The sequence below is a fragment of the Halichoerus grypus genome, chromosome 15 (assembly GCF_964656455.1).
Source record: "Halichoerus grypus chromosome 15, mHalGry1.hap1.1, whole genome shotgun sequence".
In the NCBI taxonomy this organism is placed as follows: Eukaryota; Metazoa; Chordata; class Mammalia; order Carnivora; family Phocidae; genus Halichoerus; species Halichoerus grypus.
In genome coordinates this window covers 18,707,519-18,727,145 of record NC_135726.1, presented here as the reverse complement: position 1 = coordinate 18,727,145, position 19,627 = coordinate 18,707,519, and the positions used below count along the sequence as shown (strand labels likewise).

The window sequence follows — 19,627 nt, the reverse complement described above, 5'->3', positions numbered from 1 at the left end:
CTCTCTCAAATAAATAAATAAAATCTTTTAAAAAAAAAAAAATAAATAAATAAATATAGCCTCAATAACTGATACAAATCAGTGTCTAAGCTACAGTATGTCATATTCTTGGGGATGCTTCACTTAAGCAGTGTTTGATTTTTCTGTTACATACATAATTCCCAGTCAATAAAAGAACTATTGGGCACCTGGATGGCTCAGTTGGTTAAGCAACTGCCTTCGGCTCAGGTCATGATCCTGGAGTCCCGGGATCGAGTCCCACATCGGGCTCCCTGCTTGGCAGGGAGTCTGCTTCTCCCTCTCCCGCTTCCCCCCTCTTGTGCTCTCTCTCTCTCAATAAAATAAATAAAATCTTTAAAAAAAAATAAAAGAAAAGAAAAGAACTATTGGGGTGCCCGGGTGGCTCAGTTGTTAAGCGTCTGCCTTCGGCTCAGGTCATGATCCCAGGGTCCTGGGATCGAGCCCTGCATCGGGCTCCCTGCTCAGTGGAGAGTCTGCTTCTCCCTCTCCCACTCCCCCTGTTTGTGTTCCCCCTCTCACTGTCTCTCTCTCTGTCAAATAAATAAAATCTTTTTAAAAATTAAAAAAAATAAAGAACTATTACCTGAGACCCACTTGAAGTGGAAAAATATGCTTAAGTCATATTTGAACAATATTAAGAAACAACTTCGATTATCTAAACCGGTAAGGCTGAAACAACAGACAAAATGTTTTCCCTTTTGACCTAAAATAACTTGCATAAATCTTGAGAAGTACAAATTGAAATAACCGAACAGACTATTTAAATAATCTCCATAGTGCTTAGGAAATACTGACAGATAATGGACTAGATTCATTCACACTTCAAATGCTTTAAGGAATTTTCCTAATTGTAAATTATTCTTTCCTTTAAAGGAAATTTTGGATTTAAATAGAAAATTTTCTGCATATTGGCTCTCTGGAATTTTCACTATGGATCAGAAAATTAAAAATTTAATAAAAACTCTGAGTTTATCAAAGTAGAAATAGTCATGATGTGAAAAGGTCAAAGAATACAAACTTACAGGGAAATAACTTCTGGGACTGAAGAAATCTACAATGACATGAGGCAGTGAGCCAACGGCTACATAAGTATACAGGTGAGGTTTCAGGCCCTGATACTTAATCACCTTGCCACAGCAATAGCATTTTAAGTATAATAAAGGCTGAGACAGCATCCTTTGGGGATCATGATAGAAATATAAAAAGAATAAGAAAAATAGAAAATTGAGATCAAATAGTTTGGTTTTCCACTAGAAGAAAACTAACTTAAAAATGAACAAAAAGGGGTGGCTGGGAGATGGGACACTGGGGAGGGTATGTGCTCTGGTAAGCGCTGTAAATTGTGCAAAACTGTTGAATCTCAGATCTGTACCTCTGAAACAAATAATGCAATGTATGTTAAGAAAGAAAAGAAGAAGAAGAAGAATGTAGCAGGAGGGGAAGAATGAAGGGGGGGAAATCGGAGGGGTAGACGAACCATGAGAGACGATGGACTCTGAAAAACAAACTGAGGGTTCTAGAGGGGAGGGGGGTGGGAGGATGGGTTAGCCTGGTGATGGGTATTGAGGAGGGCACGTTCTGCATGGAGCACTGGGTGTTATGCACAAACAATGAATCATGGAACACTATATCTAAAACTAATGATGTAATGTATGGGGATTAACATAACAATAAAAAAATTAAAAAGAAAAAGAAAAAAATGTTCTCAGTTTTTAAAAAGCAAAACAAATAAACATACACCAAAAAGAAGTGAACCTGACCATGGAATTTGGGAGTATTCAAAGGAACTACATAATCAGCCTTTAGAAGAGGAACATTTTCGTTAACAAAATGTCAAACATTGATTTAATGTGTGGGAACTTCACTTGAACAGCTTGGGAAACTATTCTAAGTTCTGGGGAAGAACTTTCACTGGGTAAGAATATACTAAAATCCAAATGTCTCACATGGTATCCATTACAATATAATGTCAAATAATGTTTAAAGGCTGATCATTTTTTTCTCTGACCTGTGTTCCTCGAGCTTAAGGAAAAATAAAAGCATATTCCTAAATGAATGTTTGACTTTATAAAGGAATTTTGTCTTACTAATCTACACATTAAAAATGTATTGTTTTATAAATTACTTTAATAATTCGATGAGACAAAGCGTCACAAAAAGTATGTAATTAGAACAGTATTCCTGTTTTTAGATTCCCTGCTTCATGAGCGTTTAGAAGAGTATTTTAAATTGTGTTTTCTCAAGGCATTGTATTTTAAGAGTTCAAACTAAAAACTGACAGGTATTCCGATCAAGGAGCTGCACACTTGGGACGTTTGGTCAGCTTGTGGTATTTGTGAGCAAGGTCCACAGCCTTCCGTCCTTGCTGAAAGGGGAAAGACCACAAAATTAAATTCCAATGATTTCCCATTTTCTTAACTCCATTGAAAAGGTAATTTACTTCTTCTTCGGTAAAGTTTTTACGAATTCTTCTTTTTTCTGTAATTAAGAATAATTGTAGAATATATTAGTACTTGCTGAAAAAAGGGATCTTCTTGAGACCCAAATAAGTGCTTAACTTATTCTAAGGATATGAACTATATAGTGAGAAAGCTTCATGCCTGCACTACTCATCATAGAGAAATCCATGTCAATTTTAAAAAACTCAGTGCCTACTATGAAGCTAGGCCTTATCACTCTGAATTCTTCAATAACTGTAACTTAATCCTATTGTAATAATACTTGCAACACTTTTCAATCAAGAAACACAAGAATTTATAAACATTTGACTGTTAATTCTCTCAACATTCCTGTGAGGACAATTAACAAACAGCTTACCTATCTTACAGATACAGTCTTCCCAAAGGGCTCCATTACTTCATAGAATAAAAAAGAATATCAACACTTGTTACTTTAATTAATAGGCTTGATAAATATTTTTAAAGAATAAGGGTCTTTTGAAATTCATTTTTAAAAAAACACATTCACTACCTATATGGGTGTTCAGCTTGATTAAAACTCAAAAAATAGGCTGCACAAGGGGGGAAGGAAGTTTTTAACTATCTGGCTTTTAGGGATACTTTCTACAACAGAAAAAATAAACAGTTGGTGTTAATAACATAAATATCTTCTGGTGATGATTACTAGGAAATAGTTTTCTTTTAAGCTTTTTCATTCATTGCTAATTCATGTTATCATTGTAGATAGATGCTGATATGGAGGGCTTTTTTTTGTATTCACACTTAAGGCTACTATTTACTTTAGGAGGACTTGAAATAGTTGTGCTGGGAAAACCTTAGAAAATCTTGCCCTTGCAAGTCAAGACTGTTAGCCATTTGTCTACCTCTCCTAGGACAGGAGCCATAGCTCAGATCTTTTAAAACAGAAATAAAAATCCTATCAGAAGGCTGAGAAATCAATAAAAATAATGTCTGATTATTACTTAATGGTATTACTTAGAATGCAAGATCCATGAAGATAAGAATTTTTGTCTGTTTTGGTCACTATCATATCCCAATGCCTAAAACAGTACCTGACACATAGGAGAGGATCAATAAATACTTGTTGGAAGAAAAAACTTATTGGTAAAAAGTGTTTCAAAACTTATCAATGGGGGCGCCTGGGTGGCTCAGCCAGTTAAGCGTCTGCTTTTGGCTCAGCATGATCCCGGGGTCCTGGGATAGAGCCCCACATCTCCCGCTCCCTCTGCCGCTCCCCCTGCTTGTGCTTTCTCTTTCTCTCAAATAAATAAATAAAATCTTTAAAAACAAAAAACAAAAAAAACTTACCAATGACGTTACTCTTTACTTTTGGGTCTCCTGGAAAACTATTGTTATCCAAGAAATACATGATTTCAACTTCACTTGCTAAATGATTTGAACTCATAATCAGGACAGGACAGGTTATTATAACGTTCAGGATACAGGCATCTGGAAGTTGTTCACAGCCAATTCCCACTTCTCTAATGAAGCTGCCATCTCACTGACTCCTACATCTGTGCCCAATTCCTCAAAGTTTACTGCAGCTGAATACGGGGCAGCCTAGGAGGAAGCAGCTCTACCCCACAGGGCTCCCTTCTGTGACTTCTTTAGTGCTCTTCTTAATATTGATCGGGTATTAGGAAAGAGTAGGGGAAACGAGGCAAGAAGGCTCAATTCTAGAGACCCTTATTTTTCAAACCCTCTCAAGATACCAGTCCATTCTGAACGAGAGCCAAGGCTCTTTAAATGCTGAGATGCTGCAATGGTCTCTTCTCAAAAGAATGGTTTCAAATTTGAATGTAACCTACAGCCAAACAAATGGTCATAAATGTCTCTCAAAAAGAAAGGGAAATCAAGGTGGGAAAATGGCAACATATCCAAAATTCCTAGCCTGCTTGCGAAAGAGGTTTGTAAGACCAATCTACTTCATACCTCCTCAAGATGTCTTTATAAATTCTAAAAAAAAGCAGGCCAAATTATTAACTATTTGCTTTTAGCTAAAGGAATTCTAATCCTACAAAAAAGATGTATGTATTTATGAGCTGGACATCACTTAATAGTATTTAGGATCCCTCTGTGTAATCAATGTATAACCATAATTATGTACATTTCATGAGGCTGTGCAAATGAGTTTACTATGTAAAATGATTATAGGATATTTTTAGTTGTTATATATTTGCTTTTAAGTCATGTTGTTGAAAAATATCCATTATTAACTTGATGCCAACTCCTTGTCAAAAGCAAGTTTTCCAAGTGCAACATGTTTCTATGGAAAAGTTACCATTCTCTAACAGTTTCTACAGGAAATATTTCAAAAAAGTGGACTGCCCTATAGGAGTACTGTACATAATTTTATTTTGCATGCAGAACTTTTAACTTAGAAAAAGACCCAGATATAAAAAGTAAATTCAAGGGGCACCTGGCTGGCTCAGTCAGTAGAGCATGTGACTCTTGATCTCGGGGTTTTGAGTTCAAGCCCCACGTTGGATGTAGAGACTACTTAAAAAAAAAAAAAATCTTTTTTTTTAAGATTTTATTTGTCAGAGAGAGAGAGAGTGCACAAGCAGGGGGAGAAGTAGGGAGAGGGAGAAGCAGGCTCCCCGCTGAGCAGGGAGCCTGATGTGGGGCTTGATCCCAGACCTGAGATCATGACCCAAGCTGAAGGCAGACGGTCAACCAACTGAGCCACCCAGGTGACCTCCTCCCCAAAATCTTAAAAAAGTAAATTTGAAACTTCTTTTAAGGCTTTGGAAGTGAAAATGGCCAATTAAAAGTATATGGCAAAATGTTTCCATATGTATCAAGTCTAAATATCTTTGCAATAAGTAACAGAGTAACTCTATAGATACTACTAAATTCCAGGTTATTTTGACAAGTAAGGTTATTCAACTGCTTATTCTTACTCTTCAGGCATTAATTCCATATGAAGAGAATACAGTGATAACGTTCTTTAAGTCTCTGTGATAAATTTGGAATGGTTATAAACCTGAAATGTTAACCCATAGTTAAATAAAAATTCTCATAAATTAACTCATCACTTAAGAAGTATTTTGATTTTTAAGCAGGGTTCTATGTGTCTCTTCAATTCTGATGGTGTTGAAGTGCTGTAGTTATGAACCTAAACCTTCTGCAAAATCTCTCTGAGGCACTTATACATAGGAGAATAATTTTGTTCTTAAAATAGAAATGTGATCGAGAGGATAGAACAGGGGCTTCTGAAGAAAGACAGGCTTGCATTTGAATGTAAGCTCTGCCATTTGCCAACTCATTGTACCTTAAAGTGGGAATAAAATAAAACCTACCTTATAATAATATTATTATAAGAATTAAAGGAAATGTCTGTAGAACACCTAACATACAGGAAGTGCTTAATAAATGTTAGTTTCCTCCTGCTTCTTCCCCAGCTGGCAAGCAATGGGTGAGAAAGCAACATGAGGACGGAAAGTGAGAAGCCTCTTTTCTTAGGACCTATGGCCTTCATCAAAGCCAAGGATTATCATTTAAGAACCATTAATGACGAGACTGAGAACAATCCTTTAGTTGTCCTCTTTTTTCTCAGAACTATATGCAATTTAGGTTTATTTAAAAATTAAATATATTCACTTATTTCTCCAGAGGTAGAAGATCCACCACTGAGTTGTCGCCTTCTACGTGGGGTCAGCAGAATTTCTGAAAAATACAGAAAACATTTAGGATAGAGTATCAATCTGAGTAAGAGCACATCAATTCCATTAATATGGTATTTCCTTCCCCCCTCCCCCTTCTAATGGGAATTCTTAGATGGATTAGGAAGAATTTTTAAACTACCAGAGACTAAATCTGTTCCCTGGGTACATCTTAAAACACTGGTTGCTCAGAGACATTTTCTTTTCAACATTTTGCCCTCTAGCTTTTTAATATATTTAATGTTCTAGATCACAGTTCAGAAGGCATAGTCATAATTACAGTTTCAAAGCTGCGGAATTAATTACTTTTGTTACAGATAAGTGATTTCCTTAGTTCACTTTTATATCTGTCTTCAGCTTCCACAATGACTTTATGACGATCACATTGGTATGGGCAAGAGTGCAAGAGCTTGCTAAAATTTCGGCTATTCAGAGATTTTCCTACTGCTATGCAACCTAAAAGAAAACAAATTAAAGTGATATATAGATGTTACAAAATATCTAATAACAAAAATCTATGAAAGCAAATATCTTTATGATGGTAACTGAAATCAGGAACTTAATTATAAATATGTCAAGAAGCTCAGTCATAGGAGAGATTAAAGACAACAGATACAATACAGTGAAATAAGTGTTACAATAGAGGTGTGAACAGTTAGGTTGATATATAAACGGACCACCTAGCTTGGTTCTGAGCAGGAGTCACTATTAGGAAAGCTATCCAAAACAAGTGACCCTTATGCCTGGTTGTCTTTTTCCCCCCAATGTTTTATTATGGAAAATTTTAAACACACAAGAGTAAGGGGAAAAGAACTTCCACTTATCCATCATTCACCTTCAATAATTATTAAGTCATGCTCAGTCATATTTTGCCTACAACCCACTTACTCTGCTCGGCCCCTCATGTATACACTGGATTATGGAGGCTGGAATTGGCATTAAAGTATCATTTCATCTGTAAATACTTCATATGCAACCCTAACAGAAAAGGGCTTCTTTTTCAAACACACAAAACCATTATCAAGCCTAAAAAAATTATGCCTAATATAATCTAATATCCAGTCAGTGTTCAAATTTCCCCATCATTTCAAAACTTTCTTTTTACAGTTAGTTTAAACCATGATCCAAAGAAGTTCCATCATTACATTCAGTTGAAATGTCTCTTGAGTTTCTTTTAATCTATCAATTCTCCTCTCTTCCTCCTTGTCATTTACTTGATGTAAACACTGGGTCATTTGTACTATGGAGCTACTCAAAGGCTAGGTTTTGTTGATTTTATCCTAGTTAGATGCTTTAAAATGTTCCTGTGTGTCCAATAAACTAGTAATTAGATCTGGATGACTGATAAGATTCAGATTCTTTTTTTTTTAAGATTTATCTTATTTTTAAAGATTTTATTTGAGAGAGAGCAAGTGAGTGAAGGAATACAAGTAGGGGGAGGGGCAGAGGGAGAGGGACAAGCAGACTCCCTGCTGAGCAGGGAGCCAGATGCGGGGCTCGATCCCAAGACCCTGAGATCATGACCTGAACCAAAGGCAGACACTTAACCGAAGGCAGACCCTTAACCGACTGAACCACTCAGGCACCCTTATTTTATTTTATTTTAGAGAGAGAGAGAAAGAAAGAGAGGGAGCAGGGGGCGGGGCCAGGGGAGAATCTCCAAGCAGACTCCCTGCCAAGCACGGAGCCTGACATGGGGCTTGATCCCATGACCCTGAAATCATGACCCAAGCAGAAACCAAGAGTTGGATGCTCAACCAACTGAGCCACCCAGCGCTCAGATTCAATTGTTTTTAGTAGAATTCCTCACAGGCAGGATTGAGAACTTCTTTCTGCATCATATTAAGAGGTACAGAAAGTCTTTTTTTAATGTTAAGATTGATCAGTAGGTTCAGATGACGTTAGCCACTTCCATCCATTATAAAGTTCCCCATCTGCCAGTCACCTAATGTTATTAGCGGCCCACTCCTAAAGGACTAGAAGTTAGCCAGGAAGAAAGCTGGCTGAGATAAGGACATTTCAAGTACAATGAACATGTGCAAAAGCCTAAAAAAGTGAAAAAGCACAGCATGGTCAGAGAATTATAGGTACTTTGTTTGGTGTGGCTAGAGAGAAATGTGGGAGGAAAGTTGAAGCTAGTGAAGGTTGCAGGGGGCCAGATAAGAATGTCTTTTTTTTTTTTTTTAAAGATTTTATTTATTTATTTGACAGAGAGAGAGCACAAGTAGGCAGAGTGACAGGCAGATGGAGAGGGAGAAACAGGCTCCCCGCCGAGCAGGGAGCCGGATGCGGGGCTCGATCCCAAGACCCCAGGACCATGACCCGAGCCGAAAGCAGCCGCCCAACGGACTGAGCCACCCAGGCGCCCCAAGATAAGAATGTCTTGAAAGCCATACTAAGTATTAACTATCTTCAAGTCAGTGGGGAGGAACTAAAGGATATTTATTAAGCAAGGAAATGATTTTCATTTGTCTCATAGAAAGCTTAGGCGAAGGTAAGAGGATCAGTTGAGGGGTTACTTCAATAGTCCAGAATATAAATGAGGGGATTCTGAAACAGGACATTTATAGGGAGAATGTAGAGATTTCTGAGGTAAAAACTGGTGAATGATGAGCTGCTGGGGTAAGGGAAAAGCTTAGGATAATTCTTAAGTAATCTGATAGTTGATTGAATGACAAAGTTTGGAATAAGCATGGCAACTTTCTGGAAGACTTAAAGAGAACAAATATGCAATAAAATTTAACAAGTGGAAGCAGAACAAAATTTCACAAAAAGCCAGGCAGAGAGTTTGAGTCACTGAGTTACAGAGAAGCACTGAGGGTTCTTTTAGCTTGATGACATGATAAAAAGCACATGTTAGAGAAGTTAACAGCAACATGAACATTATAGTTGGGGGTTGGTGAGACTTCAAACTGCAAGACTGCTAGAAAGTTGGTTTAACTGAGCATGAAGCAAAAAGCACCTCTGTGGGAATGAAAGAACCAAATTTGACAGACTAGAAATAGGAGATGTAAAGAGAAAAAATGGTTATAGATAATTGAAATCTGGAAGGCCAGAAGAATAGTAACATGGAGTTGGATGGAGTGGCTGGAGGGAAGGCAATTTAACAGGGAGGAAGATGCTGTTTTAAATACATCAAGCTTCAAGTAAAAACACGATACTGAAGTGAGTATGTCCTGGATACAGCTGGAAATGGAGGAATGAGGCTATAACCAGTTCAAAGTAGAAGCTAAGTATAGAGATAACAAATTTGAAATCATCAGTAAAATGACAGCTGATGCCACAGAAGTAAATGTTGCCACAGTGTTGAGAAAGTGCTACAGATTATGTCTGGGGGAAATATCTGTAGAAATTTGGCAAGAAGAGAAAGATAAAGTAATAAAGGTGATAAAATGGAGTGGTTTTTAGACTTCTTGAAGTAAGGACTGAGATCGATTCATCTTTGATACCCATGCCTGCCATAGAAGAAACACTCCCTAAGTATCTGTGAAATGAATGAATCATCACTGAAGAAAGGAACTAGGAGAGAACCATCTCAAACAAAGTAAGGGATGAAAGGAAGTGAACAGTTATAGAGCATCCACTCTGCCCTCTGAAATGCGTCAGACCAGAGGTTCCCAAACTTTCCCACTTCGTGGCATCCTTAAGTTCTTGGTGATTTTTTATGGCACCCCTGGGCCAAAAGAAATACTGATTTGCCTGTTAAGTCCAAAACAACTTAATAAATATTTATGTTCGAATAACTTAGTAGCCATTTGAAAAAATAATACACCTAAATTGAAATAATACGGGCACCTGGGCGGCCGAGTTGATTGGGCCTCTGACTCTTGATTTCGGCTCAGGTCAGGATCTTAGGGTCGTGGGATCGAGCCCCGCGTTGGGCTCCACACGTAGCACAGAGTGTGCATGTCCCTCTCCCTCTGCTCCTCCCCCTCTCGTGCGTGCGCTCTCTCTCCCTCTCTCAAATAAATAAGTAAATAAAATTAGGGGCGCCTGGGTAGCTCAATCGGTTAAGCGTCTGCCTTCAGCTCAGGTCATGATCCCAGGGTCCTGGGATCCAGCCCCATGTCAGGCTCCCTGCTCAGCAGGGAGTCTGCTTGCCCCTCTTCCTTTGCCCCTCCCCCCACTCATGCTTGCTCATGCTCTCTCTCAAATAAATAAAATCTTTTTTAAAAAAATTTAAAAAAAATATTTAGATTTCATTCTTATTAATCACAATTATTCTTAATGGGATATGTGCACCTACTAGGTACAGCACAACTTCTCAAACCTTGGAATCTGACATTGCCACCCTCATTTCCTGTTCCATACTATTTTCATGTGGTGCTTGCTTTTTATCACAACCACTGAAAGCCCAGCTCCACAAAGATGACATCATCACAAGGAATGTTGTGCAATCTAACACTGAAACTGTAAATGACTTTGAGCTAGTAGTGCCTGTGGTATCCAAAAGATGTTGACTATTTTGTGTTTCACTTAAAATTTAAAGTATTGTGTGGTGCCTTGTGAGTTCACTGCACACCTCCAGGGAGCCTGGGTGGACGATCTGGGAAGTTTGTCTTTAAACTACTGAGAGGAGAGGATTTCAAGGCATGGCAGTCAACAGCACAGAGATACTAGAGAGGATAAGAATTTTTTAAAAAGTCTTCGGTTTTGGCAGGAAAAAAAGAGACTTCAGGAAATCTTTAACATTTAGGTTTAGTAGAATGGCAATAAAAGAAGCCAGAGCGCAGGGAGTTAAGAAGGGAATTCATACCATGAAAGAGAAAGGAGAAAGAGCAGGCTGTCTGGTAATAAATGATGAAAGAAAGGGGATGAATACTTGAAGAGACAGCAAGTCACATCAAGTATTTAATACTTTTTCCCTCTCTCTTTTTAAATTTTTATTTACTTAAGTAATCTCTAAACACAACGTGGGGCTCAAACACACAACCCTGAGATCAAGAGCCGCATGCTCCTCCAAATGAGCCAGCCAGGAGCCCTTAGATTTTTCTTTTTTAGATGAAGAGAAATGAACATAGTTTAAGGTGGGCCAAAAGGGGTTAATGAATAGAAAGGTAATGAAAAGAAAGATTTCACAAGTATTAAAGTGGGGAGGAAAAAAGAGATGGGATTCAGATGATGTAGCTAATTTTAGAGTAAGAGACAAACTCTACATCCAAGACTAAAGAATAGTGTTATTTCAAGCCTACTATAGAATAGCCTCAATTTTGTCCATAGAGCAGAGAGTGACACTGAAAGAGGAAATATCAGGGTATGGAGGAGAAGGGGCTGGGTTAAGCATTGTGGGTTAAGCATTGTGGCACATTTACAGGAGACTTGCAGAAAAAATAAAATAATGGGGAGTGGAACACTAGAAACATTTACACATTAAATATAGACATGAAAATAGATACTGTTTAATACTTAATGTCTTATGTTTAGAGCATTATCCAGAATACATACCTATTGGCTCTCTGAAAATATAAAAAATGTTTACCTTACTCAGAAAAGTTAAACTTGTAGATGGTATTGTTGACAAAAATAGAATAATAAAGTAATAAAGTATTAGATGTGGTGATTCATATAAATAAATATTGGAAGCACAGGCTAATGCAGATAGGTATTGATTTGAGTGTTTTATGATATTCCAGATTGTTATTTTTCCAAAGGAAATGAAGTTTAAGTCACACAGGCAGAACTACTACAAATCCTAGTTAACTAATTTCATACAAAGTTTTAATTGCAAAACAAATGTAATTAAAGAATATTTACCTGAGCATCTATACTTTAACATTTTGGAATGATTGTCAGTTGCTAGAAAACTGATGACTTCTTTATTTATTATATCTGAACATAATGTAAATGGATCTGGAAAAAAAAACTGCAACACGTAAGATTCTTCTGATTGATGAAAATGACCTGACATTTACACGATATATTAATTCTCAAGATTTTCATAAACTTTAGCACAGTACAACATATCCAGTCACCCTAGTAGATAAACAGAAAGGTTCTGGTTATCAGTAAAAGGTGACTGAGGCACTTACACCACCAGAAAGAGAGTCAAAAGTGTGGCTCATATGTTAGAGAGCAAATATACCAATGTACATTTTTAGCTATATTATCCACCTAAATGTTTTCTTAAAAAATCAAAGAAGAAATATTTTTAATCATACCTGTTACTGGTAACTGCTGCTTTCTATTTTTGACAACGGGAATTGGATGTTTAAAAATATGGTCACTAAAAGAAAATAGACACCAGATATTTAAAAGTAAACATAGTGTTTGGTGTGTGGACAAATGTTTCTGTAGGCAGTGGTGCAATTCTGGGTGTTTGGCAGGCAGAAGGAGATGGAACCAGGGTCTACCAAAGTCTATCAAATTCTGCCCAAGTAGTGTTTGTAATGGTTATAGCCTCCTTTCCAAAAATGGAGTTAAATAAGACTCCAGGGGTGCCTGGGTGGCTTAGTCGGTTGAGCGTTTGCCTTGGGCTCAGATCATGATCCCAGAGTCCAGGGATCGAACTCCGCGTCCAACTCCCTGCTTGGGGGAGTCTGCTTCTCCCTCTGCCCTTCACCCTGATCATGCTCGTTCTCTTTCTCTCAAATAAGTAAATAAAATCTTTAAAAAAAAAAAAAAAACCTACAAGACTCCAAAGGGCAATAATACTGATGCCAGCAGAAACATGGGGGAAAAGTTATAAAAGAGGAAAACATGGGACACCTACCTGGCTCGGTTGGTAGAGCATGAGACTCTTGATCTCAGGGTCATGGGTTCGAGCCCCACACTAGGTATAGAGATTACTGAAATAAATAAATAAACTTAAAAAAAGAAAAAGGAAAACAGGAAGGAATGAGGCGGAAAAAAAAAAGGAAAGAACAGAATCAGAGAGCAAGAAGGCTGGCCCAAGAACGTATCTCAATGCTTTCCAATTCCATATCCCTGAGAAATCAAGTTAAATTGACATCAAGAATGGTTTTGCAAAGGAAAAAAGGGGTGATGATGATGTAATCCATCTCCCTAATATCCTGTTCACCCTGCAACCTTCCCAGAATATAGCAGCATACTCTTCAGTTTCCCTCCTGGCACAGTAACCATCAGAGGAGAGAACACAAGTAAGGGTTTAAGAAACACTACAATCCCAGGTCTGGCCCCACAAGCTACCTGAGGGAGAAAGGACATCAACTGGAGGTGAGGTGCAAGGAACAAGTGAAAAGGCAAGCCTAAGCCAGATTTTCATCACACACTATTCCCTTTTATCAAATTAAATTTAGAAACTGGTTTTTGCTACATTGCTAATGGATTATCAATGTACACATTGTTACTTCAGGTACAGGATTTCAGGTTAACTTTTCTGAGTATCCTTTCTAAAATTCAAATCTGATGTCACTCAATTTAAAATCCTCAATGGCTCCCATGCCCTATGAGGGAAAACCAAAAATCCTGAGTATGACATGCAAGGCCCTAGATGAACTGGCCTATACCTCCCCAACCAAACTCCCTTCTCAACATTTCCATTTAGGCTCCTCCCAAGACTATGTTTTTTGTTTTGTTTTGGTTTTTGGTTTTTTAAAGATTTTATTTATTTATTTAATTGACAGAGAGAGAGAGAGACAGCATGAGGGGGAACACAAGTAGGGGGAGTGGGAGAGGGAGAAGCAGGCTTCCAACTGAGCAGGGAGCCTGATGCGGGGCTCGATCTCAGGACCCCAAGATCATGACCTGAGCCGAAGGCAGTCGCTTAACCAACTGAGCCACCCAGGCGCCCCAAGACCATGTTTTATCATTTCTATATCCCAGGGCTTAACAGTGTGGCACATAGTACTGCACAAAAAATACTTGACTAAATATATAAAAGTTAGAAACAATTATTAAACTATACCTTGATTGAGAAACAGAATTCTTTTTTTCAAAAGTTGTTCCTTCATGTAAGTTTTGATTATAGCTTGAATTGGCTTCACATAAAGTCTTACTTTGCCCACTCTCCCTATAACAAGCATTAACTGGATTTGCACTCTTTAACAGGGTTTTCATTTGGTGATCATTTGTACATGCTGAAGACAGAACTCCATGGGACTGATAACTCTGAAGTTTTCTCGACTGCCTTTTATCTTTATCTTCTGCCGTAGGACCTCTGCCAATACTATCTGAATGGAGGTGTTTCAATGTATTTTGAATTTTTATGTTCATAGATGAAACATTATCCTTATCTTTTTCTCTTTGTATTTTTTCCTATAATATAAAAATGACAAGTAAATAATCTCAAGATAATCCATTTGCTTTATAGTCCAATTTACACTCCCTTTAAATAATGTAGGAAAAGTTCATGATTAGCCAAAGAATATACATAATAAAAGGGACAGTTTACATTAGAAGAAAAGGGAATATATTTAATAGATAATCTGGGGACAACTGGATAGTCACCTGGGGAAAAAATAAATTGGATCCCTATCTCAGAATTTACACAAAAATAAAGTCAAAATGAGCTAAATATTGTCATGTAAAAAATGCAATGTTATGTTTTAAAAGAAAACATAGTATTTTAACACTGTTAAGAGGAAGACGACCTCTCCAAATATCACAAAGAATCAATAAATCATAAAAGAAAAAAACCAAAAATACTCTTTCAAAGTTTTGCTACATACCAGAACAATGTGGGTGGGTGGGGGAGGAACTCAGAAGAAAAAAAGGTCAGAAGTCAAATGATAATCAACCCATATAGAAAGAATATGTGTAAGTCGTATCTTGAGGTATGATTTTTTTCTATTAACATTTATAAAAAGCTACTACAATGAAATATGAACAAGATTAACAATAGTGTAGAAAAACAGGAAAAGGAGATGAAGAGTTAACAGGAAAGGAAATATAAATAGCTCTTAAACATATGAAAAAATGCCCCATCCCATTTGCAATAAGAGAAATGCACAGTAAAACCACACTGAGACAGCATTCATCTAGGACACTGGCAAAGATCAAAAGGATACAGGGAAACACTCTCATACATTACAGGTGGGAGTATAAATTGTACAACCTCTATGGAGAAATAATTTGACAGTATCTTTCATAATAAAACCTGTGCATATCTTTAAAAAAATCCTATAGGTATACTTGTGTAAAGGTAAGCATATCTTACTTTTATGTGCAAGTACTCAGGTGAGTGCAAAATGTTAATGTTATTAACTGCAACACTGTTTGTAATAGCTAAAAGTTGGAAATAACCTAAATGTTCATAAGAAAGAGAGCTACCACATCCACCAATAGACTATTCCGCAACTGCAAATAAAGAATAAAGCAGGTGCCTGGCAGGCTCAGTTGGTAGAACATGCAACTCTTGATCCCACGTCGTGAGTTTAAGCCCCACATTGGGCATGGAGCCTATTTAAAAAAAAAAATTTTTTTTTTAGGGGCGCCTGGGTGCCTCAGTTGGTTGGGCATCCGACTCTTGATTTCAGCTCTGGTGGTTATCTCAGGGTCCTGAGATTGAGCCCTAGGTAGGCCCCACTCAGCAGGGAATCTGTTTGGGATTCTCTCTCCCTCTCTTTCTGCCCCTCCCCCCAACACTTTCTCTTTCTCTAAAATAATAAAAATTTTTAAAGATTTTCTTTCTTTATTTGAGATAGAGCAAGAATGAGAGAGAAAGAGAGAGCGGGCACAGGTATGCACACAAGCGGGGGTGGAGGGGCAGGGGCGCACAAGAGTGGGGGTGGAGAGGCAGAAGGAGAGGGAGAAGCCGGTTCTCCACTGAGCAGGGAGCCCGATGCAGGGCTCGATTCCAGGACCCTGGGATTATGACTTGAGTCAAAGGCAGATGTTTAACAGACTGAGCCACCCAGGCGCCACTAAAAATTTTTTTTAAATAGAGAGATGTAAGTAAATAAGCAAACAAACAAATAATGAGGGCTTCCAGTAAAGATGATGAATTTAACACCTCTATTAATTTTTGGTCCTGAGCCCAGTGGAGTAAACCAACTGAAGAACAGTTTTCAAAAAGGCATAAACCCACAAGGAGAAGGAGAAATGAAAGAAGAAATAAAGGCAACCCAAGTTTGGAAATTGGAAAGCAGGTAGGTGAATGATAACCTACTTAGCAGTCTTGATAAAGCTGAATCCAAAGCTGACAATGGGAAAAGCTAAGAAACTACCTAGGATGGGCTGCCAAACTCTCAAAAGACTGAGGAATTGGAGGTGCTGGAACTCTAGAAGATGGGATGAAGATGGGGCTTAAAAATAGGAAAACTGGATGAAAGTCTGTTTAAGAAATAGTTGGATTACAGGGGTGCCTGGGTGGCTCAGTCAGTTGAGTATCCAACTCTTGATCTCAGCTCAGGTCTTGATCTCAGGGTTGTGAGTTCAGACCCAGCATTGGGCTCCAGGATGAGCATGGAGCCTACTTAAAAAAAAAAAAAAAAAGTAGTTGCATTATTAGATCTCGACCCCCCTATTTATGCACACTTAACAGGCAGTTGACTGACACCAGAAGGTCCTCTCCTTCCCCAAGGTTTAAAGTTCAATCTCTGGAAGGGATAGAACAGTTTCTATACTGGAGGACACCAAACAAGGCTGAAGGCAGAACACTATTTAAGAAACAAATCTAAGCAAATATTCACATACTGAATACTAAGACCCACAAGCTTTCTTCTCCCATTTTGATTCCAGAAAACTGGTTGACAATCTCTAGGCAGGAGATTAGACATTGGAGGTTCTCCCCAAAAATGACTCATCTAACTGATCCTATGAGAATCCATAATCAACAAATTTTCAGAAAGACTTTCAGTATCTGACTCTTAAATATGAGTAGCAACCAAAGACCACCAGAAATATGAAGAAAGCTAGAGACCAAGGAAGGAAGGGAGGGAGGGAGGGAGGGAAGGAGAGAGACAGAAAGCAAGCAAGCAAATAGGCAAGCAAACTCAGAGGAAAAAGATGGAGTAGGAAGAAAAAAAAAATTTTAAAGATTTATTTGAGAGAGGAAGGGAGAGAGAGAGTGAGAGACAGAGTGTGCCCATAAGCAAGGGGAGGGGCAGAGGGAGAGGGAGACAAGCAGTCTCCCCGCTCAGCGTGGAGCCTAATGTGGGGCTTGATTCTAGGACCCTAAGATCATGACCTAGCCCAAATCAAGAGTTGGATGCTCAACCAAATGAGCCACCCAGGTGCCCCAGAAGAAAAAAAAATTTTAATGAAAATTATCACTGAGGGGCACCTGGGTGGCTCAGTTGGTTAAGTGGCCTTCTCTTGGTTTTGATTCAGGTCATGATCTCAGGATCTTGGGATCGAGCCCTGCGTCATCGGGCTCTAGGCTCAGTGGGGAGACTGCTTCTCTGCCTCTCTTTCCCTCTCCCTCTGCTCATACTCTCTCCTTCAAATAAATAGGTAAAAATTTAAAAAAAAAAGAAAATTATCATTGATATATTTAAGAGAAGAATGCCAATGATGTCTTAAGTCCATGAAATAAGAGTAAGATTTAAATGGAGTAAAAAAGAGGCTTTGGTAACTACAAATATGAAAGCAGAAGTGAAAAACATATTTGTTTAAAAAGTAAATATGAGGTGCCTGGGTGGCTCAGTTGTTAAGCGTCTGCCTTTGGCTCAGGTCATGATCCCAGGGTCCTGGGATCAAGCCCCGCCATTGGGCTCCCTGCTTAGCGGGGAGTCTGCTTCTCTCTCTCACACTCCCCTGCTTGTGTTCCCTCTCTCGCTGTGTCTCTCTCTGTCAAATAAATAAATAAAATCTTTAAAAAAAAAATAAAATAAAAAGTAAATATGAGAACACTTCCTAAAATGTAGAAAAAAGAGGATGACATGGACTCCAGGAAACAGGAAATCAAACTAGGAAGGATAAAAAGAGCATTATGAGATGACAGTAAAGGAGTATCCCAGGGTAACAGTTGTATACTTGGCCTACAGGGTGTATTAGTTATTAATTTATTGCTCCTCAACTCCCAACCCAACCTTCTTTGCCCTACATTGTAAAACTGAAACTAGGCTCAATGGACTGCTATTCTATGACTAGCAATGATGTTAGTCTCTGTTATTAGCAAGTGCTGGAAGGACAATACAAGACTGCAAGAGAAAGAAGGGACTTTTTCTCCTTTTGGTGTTCTGTTGTTTGAGTGGTGGCAAATGGAAGTAGATACACTGAGAGAGGTTCATAATTTCTTTAAGGTATAACTGTCCAGTGATTCCACTCCTAGGTATTTACCCAAGAGAAATGAAAATGTAAATTTCACACAAAGAAGTACAAACCAATGTTCACAGCAACATTATTCATAGTGGCCAAGATCTAGAAGCAATCCAAATATCCATCAACTGGTGAATAAACAAGTTGTAGTACATTCATACTGTGGAATATTCAGTCCGCAATAAAAAGGAGCAAATATTAATAAAACATTGACGAATCTCAAATACATTACACATTAAGTAAAAGAAGTCAAACACAAAAGATTATATAATATATAATTCCACTTATGTGAAATTATAGAAAAAGAAAACTAGTGACAGAAAACACATCAATGACTGCTTGGGCCTGAAGATGGGGACTGGGACTGTCTACAAAAGGACACAAGGAAACATTTTAGGCTGAATGAACTGTTCTATCTTAATTGTCATGATAGTTATGCAATGGTATAAAATTATCATAACTCAAACCATATATTTAAAATGTGTGATTATCACTGTATGTAAATAATATCTTACTAAAAAATATTTCAGAAAAACGATTGTTTAAAGCAAAAATAATATTACTGAACAGTTTGTAACAATGTAGCAGTAAAATAATACATGGCAACAACAGCACAAAGAACAAATGGAAATGTATAATACACATGAGTGGAATAATATTAGTTGAATATAGACCATGATCAGTTAAAGATGTATAGTATAAACCCTAAAGCAACCACTTAAAAAAAGAGGAATGTTTAGCCAATAATCTAAGGTGAGCTAGAATTTTTAAAATAATATAAATGAAGAAAGGAGAGTAGAAAAAAAGGAACAAAGAACAAATGGTACAAATAGGAAAAAAGTAGCAATATGGTAGACTTAAACCCAAACATACCAATACTTACATTAAACATAAATGAAGAAGTGATCACATCAATTAAAAACTAGAAACTGTCACACAGGATAAAAAAAGACCAAACTATACACTGTCTACAAGAAACCCATGCTAACTATAAAGACACAGATTACAAGTAAAGAATATGTCCATCAGGGGGCGCTTGGGTGACTCAGTCGTTAAGCATCTGCCTTCAGCTCAGGTCATGATCCCAGGGTCCTGGGATCAAGCCCTGCATCGGGCTCCCTGCTCAGCAGCGAGTCTACTTCTCCTTCTCTCACTCCCCCCTGCTTGTGTTCCCTCTCTCACTGTGTCTCTCTGTCAAATAAATAAATAAAATCTTTAAAAAAAGAGTATGTCCATCAAGGAATGGATAAACAAAATGTGATATATATCCACTCAATGTAAAATTATTTGGTCATAAAAAGGAATGAAGTGCTGATACATGCT

The 19,627-nt window shown here is 37.9% G+C and overlaps 1 protein-coding gene across 1 annotated transcript in view; it reads right to left on the bottom strand.

The window, feature by feature from the left end:
* Positions 1-2,130: 2,130 nt before the first annotated feature.
* The window catches only part of TERB1 (telomere repeat binding bouquet formation protein 1), a 42,779-nt gene continuing 25,282 nt past the window's right edge, over positions 2,131-19,627 (bottom strand). The window contains exons 12-17 of the mRNA XM_036115166.2: positions 14,010-14,359; positions 12,304-12,368; positions 11,900-11,995; positions 6,452-6,601; positions 6,084-6,149; positions 2,131-2,499 (exon numbers count right to left, since the gene is read on the bottom strand). Coding sequence (XP_035971059.2) covers positions 2,312-2,499; positions 6,084-6,149; positions 6,452-6,601; positions 11,900-11,995; positions 12,304-12,368; positions 14,010-14,359 — 915 coding nt within the window. The 3' untranslated portion in view covers positions 2,131-2,311. The remainder of the gene's footprint in view (positions 2,500-6,083; positions 6,150-6,451; positions 6,602-11,899; positions 11,996-12,303; positions 12,369-14,009; positions 14,360-19,627) is intronic.